The following is a 23,169-nucleotide window of genomic DNA, read 5'->3' on the forward strand; positions in this document are numbered from 1 at the left end:
GACAGATGTACACATACTGCTCATCCCTGTCCAGACCAACTCAATTAGAAAACTCTTCCTTCAAAGCAATCATGATGGTGGTAATTAGAGCCAATTCTTATAGCAGAGCATAAGAGGCATGGGTTTTCATTTAGAGTACTTTAATATGACAAATCTGAGCTTTAGAACAATGTAATCACTTTCCCAGAGTAGTAGGAAGAGAATTCATGATTCAATCCCAGTTCTTCCTGATGCCAAATCTCACAGTCTGTCTCTGCACTACCTTGCCTCCTTACTCTGAGTTAAAATTGGATGAATTCTTTTCACCCACCAGTGTTAAGTCTGCCCTCTGGCATAAAAATAATCTCTTCTTCCATAGTAAGACCTTTTGACACTCAAAATACTCCTAATCCATGTCCCTTTAAAATCTATGATATTCTCACACAGTGTGGAGACATTTTTGGAGGTAAGAGAAGTAGAGGGCATGTTCCTGCCTTTTTGCTCCAGGGAAGCAGGAAGGGGCTGTTTTCAGCACCATGGTCAGCTCCTGAGGCTCCAGGCTCCCTCCAGTATTTGCAGCATCACAAGTTTGAGAATTGAAAGGTCCTCGAAGATCAAGAGCAGACTGTAACAAAGCTGAGACCTTAGGCACATCTTCTCCCTCCCTAAGCCTCAATTTACATGTCTATAAAATGAGGTGATAAGACCAAATGATCTCTAGGTCTCTTTCCCGAGTTAGGATTCTATGGTATTCCTGATGGCCAGATTCAGAACTTGTTCTGAGCTACACACACCTGTGCTCTCCTTCAGATGGAGTGATGAGGCCTCCAGCCCAGCACCAGGTAAAGCACATATGACCTTGAGCCCCCATAGCCCTGCACACCACATACCTCCACAACCATCCTTCACGTGTGCACGTTTCCCACATAGAGGAAAAGTTGCAATACTGAAGTAGAAGAAAGTGTTAACTTACAGGATAAGTCTCTAGGCACTGACTAAGCATTATTTCATTGGTCTTCCAGAGAAATTTGATTTTCTACATTTGATATTGTAAGCCAGTATGACATAAGATGCCAAGGGCCTCTATCCCCTCATCTTGATGTCACTAGAACTGACCATAGCTTTGGTTCCATCTGCCCTTAGGTTCACAGGCTATGTCAGAAGAGCTCCAACTCTTCTCTTGTCCCCTGCCATTCCTCAAATCAAGGCAGGGTGGCAAGTTCCTCACCCACACTTACTCACTGAGTGCTGTCAAATATGAAGGGTGAGAATCCAATCAAAAATGGCCAAAAGATTTGAATAGACATTTCTCAAAAGATGATATATAAATGGCAAACAGGTACTTAAAAAGGTGCTCAACATCATTAATCAATCATAGAAATGCAAATCAAAACTACAATGATATATCATCTCATCACAGTTAAAACAGCTTATATCCAAAAGACAGGCAATAACAAATGCTGGTGAGGACGTACACTATTGGTGGGAATGAAACTTAGTATGACCAGTATGGAGAACAGTTTGGAGGTTCCTCAAGAAACTAAAAATACAGCTACCATATGATTCATCAGTCCCACTGCTGGGTATATACCCAAAAGAAAGGAGATTAGTATATTGAAGAGATATCTGCACTCCCATGTTTGTTGCAGCACTGTTTACAATGGCTAAGATTTGGAAGCAACCTAAGTGTCCATCGACAGATGAATGGATAAAGAAAATGGGTACATATACACAATGGAATACTATTCAGCCATAAAGAAAGAATGAGACCCTGTCATTTGCAACAACATAGATGGAACTGAAGATCATTATGTTAAGTGAAATAAGCCAGTCACAGTAAGACAAACATCTCATGTTCTGTTCTCACTTATTTGTGATATCTAAAAATCAAAACAATTGAACTCATGGACATAGAGATGTTTTCCAGAGGCTGGGAAGGGTAGTGGGGATCTGGGGATGGGGTAGGGATGGTTAATGGGTACAACAAAAAAATAGAAAGAATGACTAACCTACTATTTGATAGCACAACAGGGTGACTATCGTCAATGAAAATTTAATTGTGCATTTTAAAATTAAGAGTGCAAGGCCGGGTGCGGTGGCTCATGCCTGTAATCCCAGTACTTTGGGAGGCCAAGGCGGGCAGATCACCTCAGGTCAGGAGTTCGAGACCAGCCTGACCAACATGGAGAAACTCTGTCTCTACTAAAAACATACAAAATTAGCCGGGCATGGTGGTGCAAGCCTGTATTTCCAGCTACTCAGGAGGTTGAGGCAGGAGAATCGCTTGAACCCAGGAGGTGGAGATTGCAGTGAGTCGAGATTGTGCCATTGCACTCCAGCCTGGGCAACAAGAGTGAAAATCAGTCTCTCAAAAAAAAAAGTTAAGAGTGCAACTGAATTGCTTGCAACTCAAAGGATAAATTCTTGAGGGGGTGGATACCCCATTCTCCATGATGTGCTTGTCATGCCTGCATCAAAATACCCCATGTAACTCATAAATATATACACCTACTATGTGCCCACAAAATTTTTTTTAAATATGAGGGGTCAGGGAGCTTGAATGATTCTGTACCCTTTCCTCCCCTTGAACTCAAGAGTTAACTTCCCCAAACCCACTTATCCATCTCATCCCCACCCTGCTCCTCACTGCCCTGGAGCGGGGACATCTGAGCTCTGTTAAAGTCATTTAGGGAAGGGCTTCAGTAAAGTTGTCTTGTTGTTGTAGGAGTAACTTTTATGGTTTAGGATCTGCTCTGGGTCATAAATCACCTATTTCAATGGTCTCCTTAGGGACTTCTTGGATGTTCTCTCCTGCATCCAGGTCAATACGCTCCTCTTTGCTGTTGCGCAGGCTCCAACACAGACGGTAGAGCTGCAGAGAAGGCAGAACAGGTCAACAGAAAGATCCAAATAGCATCTTGGGACAAGAAGTTGGGGGGTGGCAAAGAGATATGCATCAAGGAAGGGAAGGGAATGTGGCCTCTCAGTACTAAGAAGAACATACACAACATTCCCATCCGTAACATTATCTCTAAAAACATTGGTAACTTAGATGAAAGTAATATACATGTATACACTAGCCTCTATGATATTTGCATATTCAGAGCCAAAAAAACTGCCTCATATAGAAATGCTTGTTGAATGAACTCTTTTATGTGTGTGATAAATAATTTGTTCCTTTTAGCACTGGCAGTAAGAAGCCATTTCTCCAGGTTAGGAGTGTAAGTTTAGATTTTTGCACTATGTCACATTATGTGGACGAGAATCTAGAATCATGAGCCCTAATAGAATACAGTAGAGCTGAAGGCACAGTTTCTATTGACATAGTTAAGAGCATGAACCAAAAACTTCATCTAGAGCATGAACTTGGTCTAGGGCATGAACTAGAAATGTGTTTGGGGTATAATACTTTCAAAGACTTGAGACATGAGGAAGCAGTTGATACCACACAAAGAAAGCGTGTGACAGGTCCAGCCAACAGATGTGATGCAGTTCTGCTGCTATAAAAGCAGCCTTTGTTTGACATTAGGTTTGTAACAGCTCTTAAAAATTTGGCAATGAAGTTGAAGGTCTCTTAGGGATTCCACAGGCACTTGTGTGGGCATGCATGAGTAAAGTAAAGGATTAACAAAATCCTTCTGATTTCTCTAGGAATAAATATGACCTTGGGCTAACTTTCTGGCTCTGTTCCCTTGGAAACCTGGAAATCTGTGTTGGGTTAGCAGACTACTAATAAAAATGGCTCATAATTGGTCATCTTTATCTAAATTGGGAGAGCTATGAATGAATTCTAAACCAATGGGGGCATCTAGAGTTAAAGAAGAGTAATTGCAACTTTTGAAGTCTTGAATCAATTAGGCTTTGATGTTGTTAGAAATGTTTTACATCCTATGGTCAATTTTTGGTGGATTAATTTGGAAAAAAATCAAGAGGCAAACTATATTATGGATATCCCTGAGTAGACTGATTTTTGTAACTAGGTATGTGCTTTGCTGGGACCTTTGAAAGCTTTGACCACACGACTGTCAAGAGAAATACCAGTTTCTATTTAAAATATAGGCTTCTAAGCCAGGTAGCCCTGTACCACCCATGTGATCTTGTGCACCTGAGCCTGCACTTGGGGAGCAGGTTTCAGAGAATAAGCCCTGGAATAAAGGGTGTACAACTGTGAGGATTCCAACTAAAGACATGGGCTTGATATCAGCCTGCTGGCACACCATGTTTCCTGGCATGTATCCTTCCACATGAAACCAATGGCAAGTCATGTGAATGTGAATGTAAGATGTATAATTTTGCTGAGGCCAACCAAGCATGTTGTGGCATGTCAACATCACTAATCATCAGAGAAATGCAAATCAAACTATAATGAGGTATCATCTCACCCCATTTAAAATGGCTTTTATCAAAAAGGCAATAATGAATGCTGGTGAGGTTGGGGAAAAAGCAGAGCCCTCAAACACTGTTGGTGAGAACGTAAATTAGTGCAGCCACAATGAAGAACACTATGGAAGTTCCTCAAAAACCTAAAAATAGAGCCACCATATGATCCAGCAATTCTACTACTGGATATATATCCAAAATAAAGTAAACCAGTATATCAAAGAGATACTTGTACTTCTATATTTACTACAGCACTATTCACAATAGCCAAGATATGGAATCAATCCAAGTGTCCATTGACAAATTAATGGATAAAGAAAATGTTGTACAAATATACAATAGAGTTTTATTGCACCATAAAAAGAATGAGATCCCGTATTTGCAACAATATGGATGGAACTGGAGGCCATTATGTTAAGTAAAATAAGCCAGGCATAGAAAGACAAATTTATCATGTTCTCACTCATATATGGGAGCTAAAAGTTTTAAAAACCGAACTCATGGAGATAGAGAGTAGATTGATGGTTACCAGAGACCAGGAAGGGTAGCAGTGGATGGAGGACAGAATGGAGATGGTTAATGGGTGCAGAAATTGTTAGAATGAATGAAGATCTAGTAGTTGGTAGCACAATAGGTTAGCTATACTTAATTTATTATATGTGTACAATTTAAAGGCAGAGTCTCACTATGTTGTCAGGGTGGTCCCAAACTGCTGGACTCAAGCGATCCTCCCACCTTGGCCTCCCAAAGTGGTGGGATTACTGGCATGAGCCACCACATTCTACATTTTAAAATAACTAAGAGTGGAATTGGAACGTTCCTAACACAAAGAAATGATAAATGCTTGAGGCAATGGACACCCCAATTACCCAGATTTGATGAAATCTGGGTATCTGTATCAAAACATTACATGTACCCCATAATTATATTCAACTATTATGTACCCATAATAATGAAAAGATTTTTAAAAATTAAAGAACATTGCAGTATGAACATGAAACAAGGACAGATCCCCTAAATGGATACTCACGTGCACATCCGGAATGGGTTTGGTGAGGAGGGAGATGACCACGATAGTGATGACAGAAATGGAGAAGAGGATAATGGCAAAGTACAAGTAGTGCACCCCACAGATAATCGTGGGACAGTTGCTGGGCTCCATGCAGCTCCCGGTTCCATAAGCAAACTCAGTAATCATACGTGAAATCCCAATCAGAAATCCTAGTATCAGTCCCCAGAAGGCTCCCTGTGAAAGAAAACCCTGAGTTAACTCATGGTGAACACAAAACACAGATAGCCTTTCTAACATTCTTCAGGGAGGCATAGGCAGAGGCAAAGAGATAGAGGTGGAAGTGGTAGCTCCAGGCTGTCTGAACCCAGAACACTGAAGTTCAGAATATGGCTAGGAGTGCTATGCAAGACCTTCAGTGTGTCTGTCTATCATGTTTCAGCAACATGATTTCACCTCGATCATTAAACAAGGAGCCATAACATAATGGGGTAAAGTGTCTAATAACCGGAATAGAATGTCAACCTACAGGCTTGATTCCAAAAATTCCCTTTAATTTGAAAAATAATTTGAGCCTTTCCACCTGCAGGTACTATCAATACCAATCTCCAGATTTAGGCATATTCAGATGAAAAGTAATTACTTGTGAGGTAATTTGTGTTTCACAAAGACGTGGGAAAAGAATTTGGGTCTTTGGAAGATGAAGGAGAAAGAAACTTCCATCAAAGTATAAATAACATTTACTTTTTTAGCCCTCTTTATAGTTTATTTTATGAACTATTTTTAGTTTGAGAACATAAAATTATACGGTGTTTTTACATTAAATTTTGGGTTTGTATATTAGAATATGGAAGACTTTAAGAGACCAGAAACATGAGGGGATGATTTTTCAGGGGTTTTTTTTTTTTTTTTTTTTTTACTCTTTCCTTCCTTCCCTCTTTCCTTTTTTCCTTTCTATATTTCCATTAGGTAAGTCCTCACCTAAAGGACTAGGTTTGACTCTGGTAGGCCAGTGACAAAGTAGAATGTGCTCTTAGAAGGGTGGCCCAAAAGAGCTTTCACAGTTTTATTAGGTGCTGGTCAGCCCCTTTGCTAGCCATTGGTATCCCTACACTTTCTATTCCAAGTGTATGAAATTATCAGCTATCCTCCACACATGGCATGACATGTGCTTTTGTCTCCAGGTCTTTGTACAGCTCATTCTGTCTGGGAGAATATGGGCTCTTCTATTCCTGGTAACCTCGTTCTAGCTTAAATAGAAAAAGCTGCACAGGGTGGGTGGACCCTGTACACCCTGTGGCCACAGCACTGTGGACACAGATCCAGGCCAGCACCAACCCCACTGCCATGGAATCACAATAGTTCTCTGTCTCCCAGTGTGGACTGGGGGGTTGCCCAGGGAAGGAAGCAGGTTTCATTCACTTTGTGTTGCTAGTGCCTCACCCTATGCTGGCATCTGGAAGTGACTTCTAGATGAAGAAATAAATAAGGAAAAAGAAAAAATATGTTCCTTATTCATCCCCCATACGCTATTTCACTCAAAAAAAATTATTTCTTAGCTGGGCACGGGGTGTGCCTGTAGTCCTAGCTACTTTGGAGGCTGAGGCAGAAGAATCACTTGAGCTCAGGAGTTTGAGACTAGCCTTGGCAACATAGTGAGATTCCTGTCTCAAAAAAAGTCAATAAATCTGCCATGAAATAAATGTTTAAAAATTCAAAATTTTTTCATATACCCTTTCACCACTTTTATTCAACATAGTACTGCAAGTCCTAGACAGAACAAGTAGGCAAGAGAAAAAGAGCATCCAAATTGGAAAAGAAGAAGTCAAATTGGCCTCATTTACATATGATATGATCTCATATTTACAAAAACCTAAAGATTCCACCAAAGGGGTCACTGTTAATGAAACCCTGACCTACCTTTCCAGCCACACTTTCATCTTTCACATTCACAAACTCCCCTTGAGCCAGGCGAGATTCCATACAAGTCCTTCACCCTCACTCTTATCCTACTTCTGCCTGAAAGGTCTGGACAGTACTATTCTCTGACTTGAATGTTATGTCTTCCCTCTCCAACTTCAAATTCTTCCAGCTCCCGCTGCTCCAAGGAGCCTTCCCTGACAGTTTCAGCCCCTGCTGATAAAGTCTTTCCTAAATCCCTTCCTGCTCATATTATGTGCTGTATTGTATCCCTTACTTGTTACGCACTTTGTTGTATGTATAAACTGCTTGTGCGCCAGGACTTTGTCTTCACTGAGCCCTGAGAGGTGCTGGCTGGAAAGCCAAGTTCACAGTAGAGTGCTGGAGGTACGTTGTGCTAGGACTTTCTCTCGCTCACCTAGGGGCTACAGAATTCCTAGGGAGTGCCATGCAGTCAGGTCAAAATCACCAAGATCAGATAGAAAATCTAATCTTGGCTTGTAATCCTAGTATTTCGGGAGGCCGAGGTGGGAAGATCACTTGAGCTCAGGAGTTCAAGACCAGCCTGGGCAACACAGTGAGTCCTCACCTCTATTTAAAAAAAAAATTAAGAAAATCTAATCTTGGACAAAGGAGACAGAGAGAATGTGGACCCCCATACCAACTCCCGAGGAGCTCACTCCAACAGAGAGCCCCATGATCCCTGGAGGCCTTCCCTATAAACCTTCAGTAGCACATCTGTGTCTGTTCAAGATCTCTGGGAAATAGACTCCCTCCCACAGAGAATATGCAAACCCACATGGAAACTTCTTTGCCAGCATGACTTTTCTGGACATGCCCAGATGATACCTACTGGCTCATTGACTCTCTTCCAGAAAATAGCAAGCACGAAGACAGCTGCAATGGGTGGTCCCAAGTAACTGGTGATGGACTGGATGTAATCGAAGAGTTGCCCACTTTGTGCTGACTGCACAATGGGCACCCAGGCGATGCTGATGCCAATCAGCACCAGGATAAACAACCTGAAATTAAAGCCCCCACAACAAAGTGTCAATAAGTAGCTCTACATGAGTAGATATTGCCATGTATTATATGTATACATACATACATACACACACTGCCACCACCACCACCACCACCACCAGCAAATATGACCACAGCAAGAAAAAAATAATTAGAAAATGTATGCTTGAAGATTTTTTTGCCTATAGGAAAATCATTCATACCTATGAATTAGTGAAACACACTTGACTTTCAATAGTAGCCTAGGCCCACTCACCACCATAAGACAATCTCATTTTGAGAGGCAAGAGTATGGGAACAAGGTATGAATTTTGGAGCCTGATAGTCCTAGATTCAAATTCTTATTATTTCTGTGTGACATAGGAGACATTTCTTAACCTCTCTGAGTCTCAAGTTCTTCATCTGTAAACTGGGAATAGGACTGACCTTGCAAGGTGGGAATAAGAATTAGTGACAGTAGTAGTGATACAAACACACATGCACTGAATATTCTATGGGAGTCACAAGACATACACACCAATGACCTCAATACAAGGCCATACATGATCATGTGTACAGTACAAACTAAGATCTACAGCAGTACACTTAAGCAAGAATATTCATGTGTTTTTTACAAACATATTTTTTCATTCTTTTGTGTAAATATCAAGGACAGATACTGCTGGATTATAGGGTAGATGGACATCCAACTTTATGAGAAACTGCCTGACTGATTTTCAAAGTGCCAGTACTGTTTTGCATTGCTAGTAGCTATGTATAAGAATTCTGTTTGACTTACACCCTCACCAACATTTGATATCAATCTTTTAAATTTTAGTCACTCTAGTGTGTATGGTTTTGATCTCCATTTCCCTGATGCCTAGTGATGGCACTGAATACTTTTTAATGTGCTTTGTTAGTCTTTTGGCTGTTTCTTAATTTGGTTATTTTATTATTGAGCTGCTTACATATTCTGGATATAAATCCTTTGTTAGATATATGTTTAACAAACATTTTCTCCCTTTTCATTTGATTAATGGTGTCTTTGATAAACAGAAGTTTTAAATTCTGATAAAAAAAGAATTAGTGATAGCAAAACTAATCTAAGTGATAGTTAACTAAGTGAGAGTAAAACCTTGCAAATAGCAGGCACTCAACAAATAGTAAAAACTATTATTATTATCTTATTCTTCTCCTCCTTCTCCTTCCCTTTTGTCTTCTTCTTCACAATAATGAAGTTATTAATAAAAACACTAGGCAAGATGATTTTATAAAGGAATGGTCTAGATAGGAAGAAACGCTACCCGGTATTTCCACCTCTCCTCCTGCTGAGTTTCACTTCAAGTCCTGAAAAGATCGGAGATGTCCTTGCAAGCTCTTCTTACTTGTGCTCTTGATAGAATGAGAAAGATGACTGTGATTCCCTCTCTCACTTACCTGCAACTTAAACTGACCTCCACAAGGCAATGCTTTCACTCCCACATTTCTCCCTCTGAAATGCCTTTCAACTGTCCCCCTTTTCCATATCCCACCGACTATTATGGACTCAGCTCAGGTTCTCCCTTCCCCAGGAGCCTTTCCCAACCACGCATGCCACACTCATCACTCCCTTATCTGAGCCCCTGGGTGATCTTACAGTCCCCACAGCAGAGTTTGGAATGGTTTCACATCACTGTGAGCTCATCCAGGACTGGGACAAGCCCCAGGGCAGTAGTTATAGGATACACAAAAATGTGAGCCCCAACATAGTCTCAGTGCCATGGGATTCATCCCTACACAAGGCAACAAAATATTTTCTTTAGCATCTTGCATTTGATCCACATAAATAACTGGAAAAGTCAGCAAGTGCCTTTCTAAGGAAAAATCAATCAAGGTAACAGTGCTACTTTCTATGGCTCAGAGTAAAGATCCTCTGGCACAGTCAGATCTCCTTTGGGTGCCAGGTATCTTGTCAATTGAAAGTGGCCCACCATGTTTGCTTTCCTTCCTTCATTCCAATCTTGAAAATGAGACCTATGAGGTAGCAGCCCATATCCCTCCTGCACTCACTGGCAAACTTTCCCTTGGCTGACATCCCAGGGACTTGGTCCACCTGCCCTAAGGAGGTTGACCTGCCTTAGCCCCATAGAAGAACAAGCAAGGGTCCTGTTGATCCTCTGTCCAGAGCATTTGCTCCATGGATAATCATGATAATGAGCACACCTGACCCAGGTGTTGATACTTTAATGCTTTCAGGACCCTATTGCATCTATTAGCCCATCTGACAACAAGAAATGTGCACAGCACTTGGTGTTTTAGGCTCTACAGAGTATATTCACAAGCACAATTGAGCCTTCACAATGGTTCTGCAAAATGTTGCGTCAAGGGGTCGAGGAATCAGAGGCATGTGGGCCTCAAAGACAGCCAGTGTGGAGAGCTGCAGTGTGAGGGGCTGAGGAAGACAGTGTGTAGCAGTATAAAGAGCTTTGGACAAGGGCTCAGTGGCTGCAGATTCCAGTCCTGTCTCTGCCACTGTCTGGACAGTTTGGATTTAGGTAGGATGAGCCTCAACCCAAATGACAGCCTGAGGGGTAAATTAAGTGTCTCTTATGTCCCAACTCCAGTGGGGCATTGTTCAATGATCTCCAATTTAAAGTTACTGGAGGATCTAGAAAAACTGGCAGATAGGCAGGACTAAATTGTAGCTCCCACTCAGATGGACAGAGCATCATGCAGAGACTCACATCATGAACTTTTGCTCCAAGAACTACTGCAGGAATATACCAGGAAAGCGCAAGAGGATCCACAGACCCACTGAAGGTAGCAGATTATTCCTGCAGGACCCGGGAGACAGCCCAAATACTGTGAGAGCCCAAACTGTGAACGTGGGATAGGGGGATCATCGCCCCAAAACACAGACCCTCACTGGGGAACCTGAAGGTCCAGATCACTGGAGAAGTATTTCAACAGATAGCATGATGAATGGAATAATACCTCACATCTCAATACTAATGTTAAAGATACGGAATTGCAGAATGGATAAGAATTTATCAAGCAAGTATCTGCTGCCTTCAAGAAACTTATCTAACACATAAGGATTCGCATAAACTTAAGGCAAAAGGGTGGAAAAAGACAACTTTTGTTGTCTTTGTTAAAGAAACTTTAAAGCAACAGCAGTTAAAAGACAAACAGAGGAACATTATATAACGATAAAAGGCCTTGTCCAACAGGAAAATGTCACAATCCTAAATATATGTCCACCTAACACTGGACCTCCCAAATGTATAAAACAATTACTACTAGGCCTAAGAAATAAGATAGAAAGCAACACAATAATAGTAGAGGACTTCAATACTCCACTGACAGCACGAGACAGGTCATCAAGACAGAACGTCAACAAAGAAACAATAGATTTAAACTATACCCTGGAACAAATGGACTTAACAGATATTTACAGAACATTCTAGCCATCGACCACAGAATATACACTCTATTCATCAGTGCATGGAACATTTTCCAAGATAGACCATATGATAGGCCACAAAACAAGTCTAAACAAATTTAAGAAAACTGAAATTATATCAAGTACTCTCTCAGACCACAGTGGAATAAAACTGGAAATCAACTTCAAAGGGAACCTTCAAAACCATGCAAATACATGGAAATTAAATAACCTGCTCCTGAATGATCACTGGGTCAACAATGAAATCAAGATGGAAATTTTAGAATTTTTTTAACTGAATGGTAATAGTGATACAACCTATCAAACCCTCTGGGATACAGCAAAGGTGGTGCTAAGAGGAAAGTTCATAGCCCTAAATGCCTACATCAAAAAGTCTAAAAGAGCACAATAGACAATCTAAGGTCACACCTCAAGGAACTAGAGGAATAAGAACAAACCAAACCCAAGCCCAGCAGAAGAAAGGAAATAACCAAGATCAGGGCAGAACTAAAAGAAAGTGAAACAAACAAAAAAAAATACAAAAGATAAATGAAACAAAAAGTTGGTTCTTTGAAAAGATAAGTAAAATTGATAGACCATTAGCAAGATTAACCAAGAAAAGAAGAGAGAAAATCCAAATAAGCGCAATTAGAAATGAAACAGAAGATATTACAACTGACACCACAGAAATACAAAACATAATTCAAGGCTACTATGAGTACCTTTATGTGCATAAACCAGAAAACCTAGAGGAGGTGGATAAATTCCTGGAGAGATACAACCCTCCTAGCTTAAATCAGGAAGAATTAGATACCCTGAACAGACCATTAGCAAGCAGCAAAGTTGAAATGGTAATTTAAAAATTACCAACAAAAAGTCCAGAACCAGACAGATTCACTGCTGAATTCTACTAGACATTCAAAGAAAAATTGGTACCAATCCTATTGACAACATTCCACAAGATAGAGAAAGAGGGAATCCTCCCTAAATCATTCTATGAAGCCAGTATCATCCTAATACCAAAACCAGGAAAGGACATAACAAAAAAAGACAACTACAGACCAATATTCCTGATGAACATAGATGCAAAAATCCTTAACAAAATACTAGCTAACTGAATCTCACAACATATCAAAAAGATAATCCACCATGATCAAGTGTGTTTCATACCAGGGATGCAGGGATGGTTTAACATACGCAAGTCAATAAATGTGATACATCACATAAACAGAAGTAAAAACAAAAATCACATAATCGTCTCAACACACAGAAAAAGCATTTGACAAAATCCAGCATCCCTTTATGATTAAAATCCTCAGCAAAATCAGCATACAGGCGACATACCTCAATGTAATAAAAGCCAACTATGACAGACCCACAGCCAACATAATACCAAAAAGGGAAAAGTTGAAAACATTCCCTCTGAGAACTGGAACAAGACAAGGACACCCACTCTTACCCACTTGTGTTCAACATAGTACTGGAAGTCCTAGCCAGAGCAATCAGACAAAAGAAAGAAATGAACAGTATCCAAATCAGTAAAGGGGAAGTCAAACTGTCAATGTTTGCTGATGAACAATCATATACTTAGAAAACCCTAAAGACTCCTCCAAAATGCTTGTAGAACTGATAAATGAATTCAGCAAAGTTTCAGGACACAAAATTAATGTACACAAATCAGTAGCTCTGCTATACGTCAACAGTGACCAAGCCGAGAATCAAATCAAGAACTCAACCCCTTTTACAATAGCTGCAAAAAAAAAAAAAAAAAAAAAGAAAAAGAAAAAAAGACTTACGAATATACCTAACCAAGGAGGTGAAAGACATCTACAAGGAAAACTACAAAACACTGCTGAAAGAAATCACAGATGACACAAATAAATGGAAACACATCCCATGCTCATGGATGGGTAGAACCAATACTGTGAAAATGACCATACTGCCAAAAGCAGTCTACAAATTCAATGTAATTCGCATCAAAATACCACCATCATTCTTCACAGAACTAGAAAAAACAATACATTCTTATGGGACCAAAAAAGAGCCCTCATAGCCAAAGCAAAACTAAGTAAAAAGAACAAATCTGGAGGCATCACATTACCTGACTTCAAACTATACTATAAGGCCAGAGCCACCAAAACAGCATGGTACTGATATAAAAATAGGCACAGAGACCAATGAAACAGAATAGAAAACCCAGAAATAAACCCAAATACTTAGAGCCAACTAATCTTTGACAAACCGAACAAAAATATAAAGTGGGGAAAGGACACCCTATTCAACAAATAGTGCTGGGATAATTGGTAAGCCACATGCAGGAGAATAAAACTGTATATTCATCTCTCACCTTATACAGAAATCAACTCGAGATAATTCAAGGACTTAAATCTAAGACCTGAAACTATAAAAATTCTAGAAGATAATGTCAGAAAAAACCCTCCTAGGCATTGGTTTAGGCAAAGACTTCATGACCAAGAACCCAAAGACAAATGTAACAAAAACAAAGATAAATAGGTGGGACTTAACTAAAGAGCTTCTGCATGGCAAAAGGAACAGTCAGCAAAGTAAACAGACAACCCACAGAGTGGAAGAAAATCTTCACAATCTATACTTCCAACAGAGGACTAATATCTAGAATCTACAAAAGAATTCAAACAAATTAGCAAGGAAAAAATAATCACCTTACTCCTTCAAGAATGACTGTAATTTAAAAATCAAAAAATAATAGATGTTGGTGTGGATGTGGTGAAAAGATCACTTTTACACTGTTGGTGGGAATGTAAACTAATACAACCACTATGGAAAACAGTACGGACATTCCTTAAAGAACTGAAAGTAGAACTACCATTTGATCCAGCAATCCCACTACTGGGTATCTACCCAGAGGAAAAGAAGGTATTATAGACAAAAGATGCTTGCACATGCATGTTTATAGCAGCACAATTCACAATTGCAAAAATATGGAACCAGCCCAAATGCCCATCAATCAACAAGTGGATAAAGAAATTATGGTGTATATATACATATGATGGAATACTACTCAGCCATAAAAAGGAACGAATTAATGGCATTCGCAGCAACCTGGATGAAACTGAAGACTTATTCTAAGTGAGGCAACTCAGGAATGGAAAACCAAGCATCATATGTTCTCACTTATAAGTGGGAGCTAAGCTATGAGGTGCAAAGGCATAAGAATGATATAATGGACTTTGGGGACTCAGGAAAAGGGTGGGAAGGGGGTGAGGGATAAAAGATTACAAATTGGGTTCAGTGTATAATGCTCGAGTAATGGGTGCACCAAAATCTCACAAATCACCACTGAAGAACTTATTACTCATGTAACCAAATACCAGCTGTTTCCCAAACATGAATGGAAATAAAAAATTTAAAAAGAATAAAAGAATAAATAAAGTTAAATGCCACCAAACGGCAAATATAACCAGCCACAGAAATTATTCCCATTCTACCCAGGTATCTGCCAACCTTCCCTAGCTTGAGATGTAACACAGATGGAACCTCTCCGATCATCAAGCTTTTGTGGCATGGGGGAAGCCACATTTACCTTCCGGCAATCATGAGCTCTTTCTCAGATGCTCCCTTGCGGACCTTGGTGTAGATGTCCATGGTGAAGAGGGTGCTGGCGCTGTTGAAGATGGAGGTCAGGGAGCTCATGAGGGAGGCCAGCATGACTGACAGCATCAGGCCTCGCAGTCCTGGAAGAGAAAGAGTTTTGAGTGGCACATACAGCACCTTCAGCTCTTTCGTACTTGGAAAATATATGAGGACTCAAGGTTTGCTTGCCTTCTGAAACCATGCCATGTTATCCAATTTATCTCCCCAAAAAGACTAGAAGCTTTAAAAAGTGGTCTATGGCTTTAAATTTATTAGCCCATTATAAGCCCACAGCAGCCACAGAGAGCCGGAGACACAACATACTTGAGGTAAATACTTTGCAACTGGACGATGATGATGATGGTGGTGATGGTGAAGGTGATGGGGTGTGTGTGTGTGAGAGTGAGTGTATGTGTGTTTCCATCTGAGGGGATTTTTATAAGGTCTCTCATCCGAAATATTTATGATATAACAGAGATTTAAACTATGATTCAAAAGATCAGGCTCTCAAGAAAGTAAGACATCCACAGATTGGGAGAAAAGACGTGCAAATCATATATCTGATAAGAGTCTAGTATATAGAACATATAAAATTCAATAATAAAATGACAAATAACCCAATTTAAAATGCCAAAGGATCTGAATACACACTTCTCCAAAGCTATACAAATAGCCAATAATGACACGAAAATATGCTTAACATCAGGGGAATTCAAATCAAAGCCATAGTGGGTTAATACTTTGTACCCACTAGTATACCTATAATAATAAATTTTATAAAACAGAAATAACAAGTGTGAGTGGAGATGTGGAGAAATGGGGACCTTCATATATTGCTGGCAGGATTGTAAAATGGTACAGCCATGGCAGAAAATAGTCTGGGTCAGTCAGTTCTTCAAATGGTTAAGCATTCAGCTACCATATTACCCACCAATTCCATTCCTAGATGGAATTTCACTTCTCTCTACCCAAGAGAAATGAAAACATATGTCCACTTACAAACTCATACATTAATGTTTGTAATATTATTACTTATAATACCCAAAAAGGAGGAGCAATACAGATGTCCACCAAATGATAAGTGGATAAACAAAATACATGAACAGTTGACAAATGGGTAAACGTGATGGAATAGTATTCATCAATAAAAAGGAATGACATAAAAATACATGCTATGACACAGATGAACTTTGCCAACATTATGTTAAATAAAAGAAGCAAGTCACCAAAAAACACATATTATATTATTCTATTTATATGAAATATCCAGAATAGGCAAATCTAGGAATACAGAAAGTGTATTAGTAGTTGCCAAGGACTGGGAGGTTGGGGTGAAATAGGGAGAGACTGCTCATTTCATTAACAGGTATAGGATTTCTTCATGGCGTGACAAAAATTTTCTAAAATTTATTTCAGCAATGCTTGCACAACTCTGTGAATATACTTAAAAAGCCACTGAATTGTACATCTTAAATGAGGGAATTGTAGGGTAGGTGAATTTAAGCTCAATTAAGTGTTTTTGTTTTTGTTTTTGTTTTAAGACAAGGCTGTATTTCTAACTCTGATCCTAAGCAAGTTACATCAAGCTCTAGGCCTCATTTCTGACGTGTTAAACAGGGATACCTTCCCAAATCAGAATACGGAATTCTTGTTATTAAAGTTTTCCCAGTTATGGCAAGCCTGGTTGGCTATAATCTCTACTATTCTTCCCATACCAAGGAGTGCAAGGGGGGCACCTGCTGGGGCTAGAAGGCCAGGCCAAGCTGAGGACCCACTAACAAGAGTTTTACAGTCTCAGGAGTAAAAGTAACCTTAGGATCACCTAGACCTATCATCCATCTGATACATGAATCCCTTCCACAACACTTCCGCTGCCCAACTCTACAGCAACAGGAAATCTCCTACCCTACAGGGAACCTGCCCTCAGACAGCTCTGAGTAGGCTGAAATCTACCTCTCTGTAGCATCAAATGTAGTCCTCATGGTACCCAACAGAACAGGACTTACCCCTTATCCATTTTGCCATCTTTCACATATTCAAAGACAACTCACGTTCCCTTCAACTCTCTCTTCTCTATATTCATATCTAACTGCATTTAGGAGACTCACATGTTTAGAACTTCACTTACACCTCTGTTAAACTTCAGCTTGTTAGATCTGAGTCAGCATTCGTGCCTCTTGAGATCTTTTTGGAACATGATTCTGTCATTCCTCTAGGTTTTATATCTTTTAATAATTTATGGTCTCACTTACAGCCTTGCAAGATGAAGTATAAATGCTGCCTATTCTAATTATTTTGTCATTTGTTTGGAGGTTTTTTTAAATGGCTCTTTCTGAGTTTGTGTAGTGTAGATCACAAACTATCAGAGATACAGAAGTTATAAAGATCATCAAGTCCAATTATCTCATTTTTCAGTTGATAAAGGTCCATTTCAAGGAGTTAGTAGGAAGGGCTTTCAGCCCTAGCTCGGCCATTTGTTCAGGGTTACTTTGCATTGAAAATGGTAAGCTGGGATAGAACTTTCCACTCTGTATGACACTCTTATCAGACTCCATTCATTTATTTACTTAACAAATATTTGCTGAACATAATTTTACAGTGGTCCAGGCAAAAGATAATGGTCTACCAGACTAGGGTTACAGAAGAAAAAATAGAGAGATGTATATTAGGAGACAAAATAGACACAAGCTGATGTGGATTGGTGGGAGGATCACCTACTTGCTGAGTAGAGGAGGCTCAATCTGCAAATGGAATGAAAAGGAGCAGCCAGAGAGGATAGGGAAAATTTAAAAAGACGAACAGGGGAATACAGTATGATGGAATTCAAGAGAAAAGAACAGCTCAAGAAGGATGAGTGATCGATAATGCTGAATGCCACTGAGGGGTCCAATAAGGTGAGAAATGGAAAATATCTATTTAGTCTAGCACAGGGAGGTCATTAAAGAATACAGTAGGCTGGGTGTGGTGACTCACACCTGTAAATCCGAGCACTTTGGGAGGCCGAGGCAAGTAGATCACCTGAGGTCAGGAGTTTGAGACCAGCCTGGCCAACATGGTGAAACCCCTTCTCTACTAAAAATACAAAAAAATTAGCTGGGCGTGGTGGCAGGTGCCTGTAATCCCAGCTACTCCAGAGGCCAAGGCAGGAGAATTGCTTGAACCCGGGAGGCGGAAGTTGTAGTGAACCGAGATCACGCCATTGCACTCCAGCATGGGTGATAAGAGCAAGACTCCATCTCAAAAAAAAAAGGGGCCGGGCGCGGTGGCTCAAGCCTGTAATCCCAGCACTTTGGGAGGCCGAGGCGGGCGGATCACGAGGTCAGGAGATCGAGACCATCCTGGCTAACACAGTGAAACCCCGTCTCTACTAAAAATACAAAAAAAAAATTAGCCGGGCGTGGTGGCGGCGCCTGTAGTCCCAGCTACTCGGGAGGCTGAGGCAGGAGAATGGCGGAAACCCGGGAGGCGGAGCTTGCAGTGAGCCGAGATCGCGCCACTGTACTCCAGCCTGGGCGACAGAGCGAGACTCCGCCTCAAAAAAAAAAAAAAAAAAAAAAAAAAAAAAAAAAAAAAAAAGGAATGCAGTATTTACTGAAGCCAGATTACAGCCACGAGGAAGGACTGGCAATGGCACAGGGAAGTACAGCATTTTGTTCTGCATGCCACACATCTTTCTGTTGTGCACAGTACACTCCCGCATAATGTTTAGAGCTCCAGTCCTCACTAGGAGGGTCTGCCCACCTAAAGGAATAATATAAACACTCCACAGAGGCCAGTGCAATCCATGCCAGAGCTTTAGAAGAGTCACTATGACTCCTGCTAATTGTAACCTTAATGAATAAGCAGCCCAGCTCAGTAGACTAGTTAACTACTACTCCCATTTTTATATAATTGAAATGCAAGTGGTTTGCCCAAAGTCATGCATGAAGTTTGTAGTTTTTTAATTTTTTAAAAGACTCTCCCAAATTCCTCTATTCCAGCCTTGAGCAGCGTTAAGCAGGCCAAATGCCAGACACCACGTTCCTGCCTGGCCCTGGAAAACTCACGTCCCCTCTGTTGGCTTCCGTTTCCCCCACTGTAAAATGAAGGGATTTGACTAGTCTCTAAGTTTCTTTTCAGTAATACAATTTTATAGGTTTATCTTAAATTTTTCTGAGTAATAACTTTGAAGTTTTGTGCTCCTGAAACCCCCTAACCTAACCCCCTAGCCAGATTTGTATCCCTTGAGCCAGAATTAGGAGATTTTTCTGAAACATGACTATAATCCCACAGGTCAACTACAAAACTCTAGCTATTTGGGAGTCACAGCTAAGTACTCACTCAATCTTCTAGGGAAACAGATTCTCTATGGTGACAAGCCGCCTTGAATCCCATCCATCTACTGCCTCAGACCCCCTCATCCTAGAGCTGAAATCTTGCCTCTTTCCCCATGTGTTTCCTTGGAAGAGCATAAAAGTCAATTCATTCTCCAGGTAAAACCCCTTGGACCTAGTTCAAGCCTTCATGTTAACATCTGTTGGAGGGCTTTTTAAAAATATTTTTTAATTGGCAAGTAAAAGTTGTATATATTGAGGGTGTACAATATGATGTCTTGAAATATCTGTACATTAGCTCAATTGAGCTAATCAGCATATATATGCATTACCTTACATATTTATCATTTTTTGTGGTGAGAACAGTTAAAATCTACTCTTGGCAATTTTCAAGTGTATAATACATTGTTATTAACTGTAGTCACTATGTGGTACAATAAATCTCTTGAACTTATTCCTCTTAACTGAAATTTTGTAATCATTGACCAACATCTTCCCAGATCCCCACCCTAACCCCTAGTAACCACCATTCTACTCTCTGCTTCTACAAATTTGACTTTTTAAGGCTCTACATATAAGTGAGAATATGTGGCATTTGTTTGAGTCTAAATTATTTCACTAAACATAATGTTCTCCAGGTTCATTTACGTTGTCATAAATGACATAATTTTCTTCTTTTTGAGGCTGAATAGTATCTCATTGTGTATATACTGTATGTTACATCTTTATCCATTCATCCATTCATTCATTGATAGGCACTTATGTTGATTCCCCATCTTGACTATTGTGAACAATGCTACAGTGAACACGGGAGAGCAGATATTTCTTCAAAACACTGATTTCATTTCCTTTGGCTATATGCCCAGTCATGGGATTGCTAGATCATATGGTAGTTCTATTTTTAATTTTTTGAGGGACTACCATCCAGTTTTCCGTAAAGAGTGTGCTAATTTACATCCACTGTTGGAGAGCTTTGAAAGACCTTCTATATGAGTATGGAAAAGTCATGTTTTTCTCTAACAAGTGTTCAGATCATCTCCTTTCCAAGCCTGACTGATGGGCAAGTCCCAGAACTCATAGAACCCAACCAAGTCATATGTCTCCTTCCCACTGAGAAAGGACATGTCCAAAAACTGAGGACACCCACAATGGTGCTTTCCTTCGTAACCCCCCGACTAAGAAATGGCTTTGCCCAGAAGGTCCACAGAAATCTAGGTGGTGCCTAAATCCAACCAGCCTCCCAAGAAAGACTCTCACCATTGGGCATGAGCTCCACCACTAAGGTTGGATAGGCGATGTTGGTACAGCCAACCTTGGTACCGCAATATTTCTCACATTCTGAGGGGACGACACAGGCAATTTTGTCTGGGAAGAGATGAAGAGCCATGTCAGCAAGCAGACACTGGGGAAATATTTCCAAAATTCATCTTCTTAAAACAAGGTTTCAAACAGGATATTCCTTTCTAAGGCCCTGAAGTGGTTCCGTGGGAGTGCAGCTCTCCACAGAGCCCTTTGGTGTCTGCCCTGCCCTGCTGGCCCTGACACATTGATGAGCTCTGACTAAGGAAGAAAGACAATTTCTAGGAAAAGGAGGAAAGGAATCAAAGAACCGTTCAGGGTGGGAGGGAGGGAGCAAGAGACTGAGCAACAGTTGAGCAAATATTATTAGGGAGAAGTGACCTGGAGGCATGTCATAACTTTAGGAGATTTGAAACAAAAAAAAAGGAGAAAACAGTTGTCAATGTAAGAGACCAGGAAAGACAATTCCAAAAGTTCCCTCAAGTTGCTCACTGTCTAGCACAGAAACAATAATGCTTGGATATGACCATAACATATTAGAGGGCCAGGCATGGTGGCTCATGCCTATCATCCCAGCACTTTGGAAGGCCAAGGCAGGAGAATCACTTGAGGCCAGGAGTTCGAGACCAGCCTGAGCAACATAACAAATTCCCATTGCTACAAAAAAAAAAAAAAATTAAAAATGAGGCAGGCATGGTGGTACATACCTGTAGTCGCAGCTGCTCAGGAGGCTGAAGCAGGAATGTCACTTGAGCCCAGGAGTTACAGTTGGAGACTGCAGTGAGCTATGATCACACCACTGCACTCCAGCCTGGGTGACAGAGTGAAACCTGGCCTCAAAAAAAAAAAAGAAAAAAAAAAGGAAGCTGGAAGCTATAGAACTTTAGAAGTGACTTGGAGACAGAAAAAGGGAGAGTGGCCTGTGGGTCCAGCAGAAGTTATTACCTGTGTACAGAATGCGGCTGATCATTCCTGGCATCACCATAATGAACATGGGCAGCAGCTTTAGGTACCCACACAGGGTGCAGCCGGCCTTCACGTGAGACATATTCTTGGCTGAGAGGCAGCGCTGCACAATGACCTGCCAGAAAAAGCCCAGTAAGGGAGGTATGCAGACCAGAGACCCTGTGACACCCTTGCACTTCCCAGCTTCGCCATCCTGGGTCCTTGACTTGGCACTCCTGTATCACTGGGGCATGGCAACTCACAAACCACCTGAGCTCTCCCCTCCCTGTCCCAACCCTATAAACCACAGACAGACAGGAGTTCCTGTAGCGCCCTGGGGAAGACTCTGTCCGTCCCGCACATCCAGCTTGGGTACCTGATCTGTGCACCAGTACCACAGGGCAAGGATGGACATCCCAAAGATGAGCCCAGGCCATGGGAGGTCTCCCGTGAGGGGATCTCGGAAGATGTGGAATGAGTCGGCCCTCGGAGTGTAGCATTTTTCCTCAAAGGTGCTGTTGCCATCAGAAACCATGGCTGGAATGGCTTTCATGTACTTTTCCATGAAGGCATCATAGCCTCCCACTTCATGAAAAGCTGGAAAACATTGGTACAGAAATGAACATTCTGAAACCTTCAGCTCTTCATAGCAGCTTCTTTTCATAGATGCCTGAGAAACTGAGAGGACCCAACCCACGGACAGAGCCCTTACTGAGTGGCCTTGGGCAAGTCACCTTCCCATTCTGGGCCTCAGCTTTCTCATCCATAGAATGAGATTAGTAGCCCTGCCTAGCCCCCTCGAGGGCTATTATGGGGACCAAAGCAATAACTTGTAAAAGTGCTCCAACTGTAAACCTCTTTATAAAAGGGAAGGGACTTTCATTAATCAAAGAAAGACCTTGGTTTGGGACCACATACAAAGACTCTGTTTTTTTCCCTCACCCTCTGCTGTCAGTCATGGCCTTTGGAGCCTTGGACTCAGACATAGAGACACACAGACCTAGACACACACAGTGGCCTTTGGGACCTCGGACCCACACCTACCACCCCTGGACCCAGCAGTGTGGTGGGATGGACAGGGAATGGGTGAGAAATCCGGAACCTGCCACCTCTCAATTGTGTGTCCTTGAATAAGTCATTCCACTGCCTGCCTTGCTAACACCCAGGGCCTGTTGGGGAAAACCAAATGAAAGTCCTTAGAAAACAGAAGAGAGAAGAGCAAATACGAGTCTTTGCAGGATACAAAGTTGGCCTTGAGCACCTAGAAATAAAATGTACTTTCTATCCTC

General features: G+C 41.0%; 1 protein-coding gene across 3 annotated transcripts in view; it reads right to left on the bottom strand.

The window, feature by feature from the left end:
- SLC5A1 (solute carrier family 5 member 1) overlaps positions 1–23,169 on the bottom strand; it is a 73,879-nt gene that overhangs the window by 5,352 nt on the left and 45,358 nt on the right. For all 3 annotated transcript variants that reach the window (XM_025399287.1, XM_025399290.1, XM_025399288.1), the window contains 7 exons: positions 22,257–22,477; positions 21,881–22,016; positions 20,894–21,001; positions 15,274–15,424; positions 8,142–8,310; positions 5,390–5,605; positions 2,749–2,851 (listed from right to left, as the gene is read on the bottom strand). In XM_025399287.1, coding sequence (XP_025255072.1) covers positions 2,749–2,851; positions 5,390–5,605; positions 8,142–8,310; positions 15,274–15,424; positions 20,894–21,001; positions 21,881–22,016; positions 22,257–22,477 — 1,104 coding nt within the window. The remainder of the gene's footprint in view (positions 1–2,748; positions 2,852–5,389; positions 5,606–8,141; positions 8,311–15,273; positions 15,425–20,893; positions 21,002–21,880; positions 22,017–22,256; positions 22,478–23,169) is intronic.

This window comes from Theropithecus gelada, chromosome 10 (assembly GCF_003255815.1).
Source record: "Theropithecus gelada isolate Dixy chromosome 10, Tgel_1.0, whole genome shotgun sequence".
NCBI classification, from domain to species: Eukaryota; Metazoa; Chordata; class Mammalia; order Primates; family Cercopithecidae; genus Theropithecus; species Theropithecus gelada.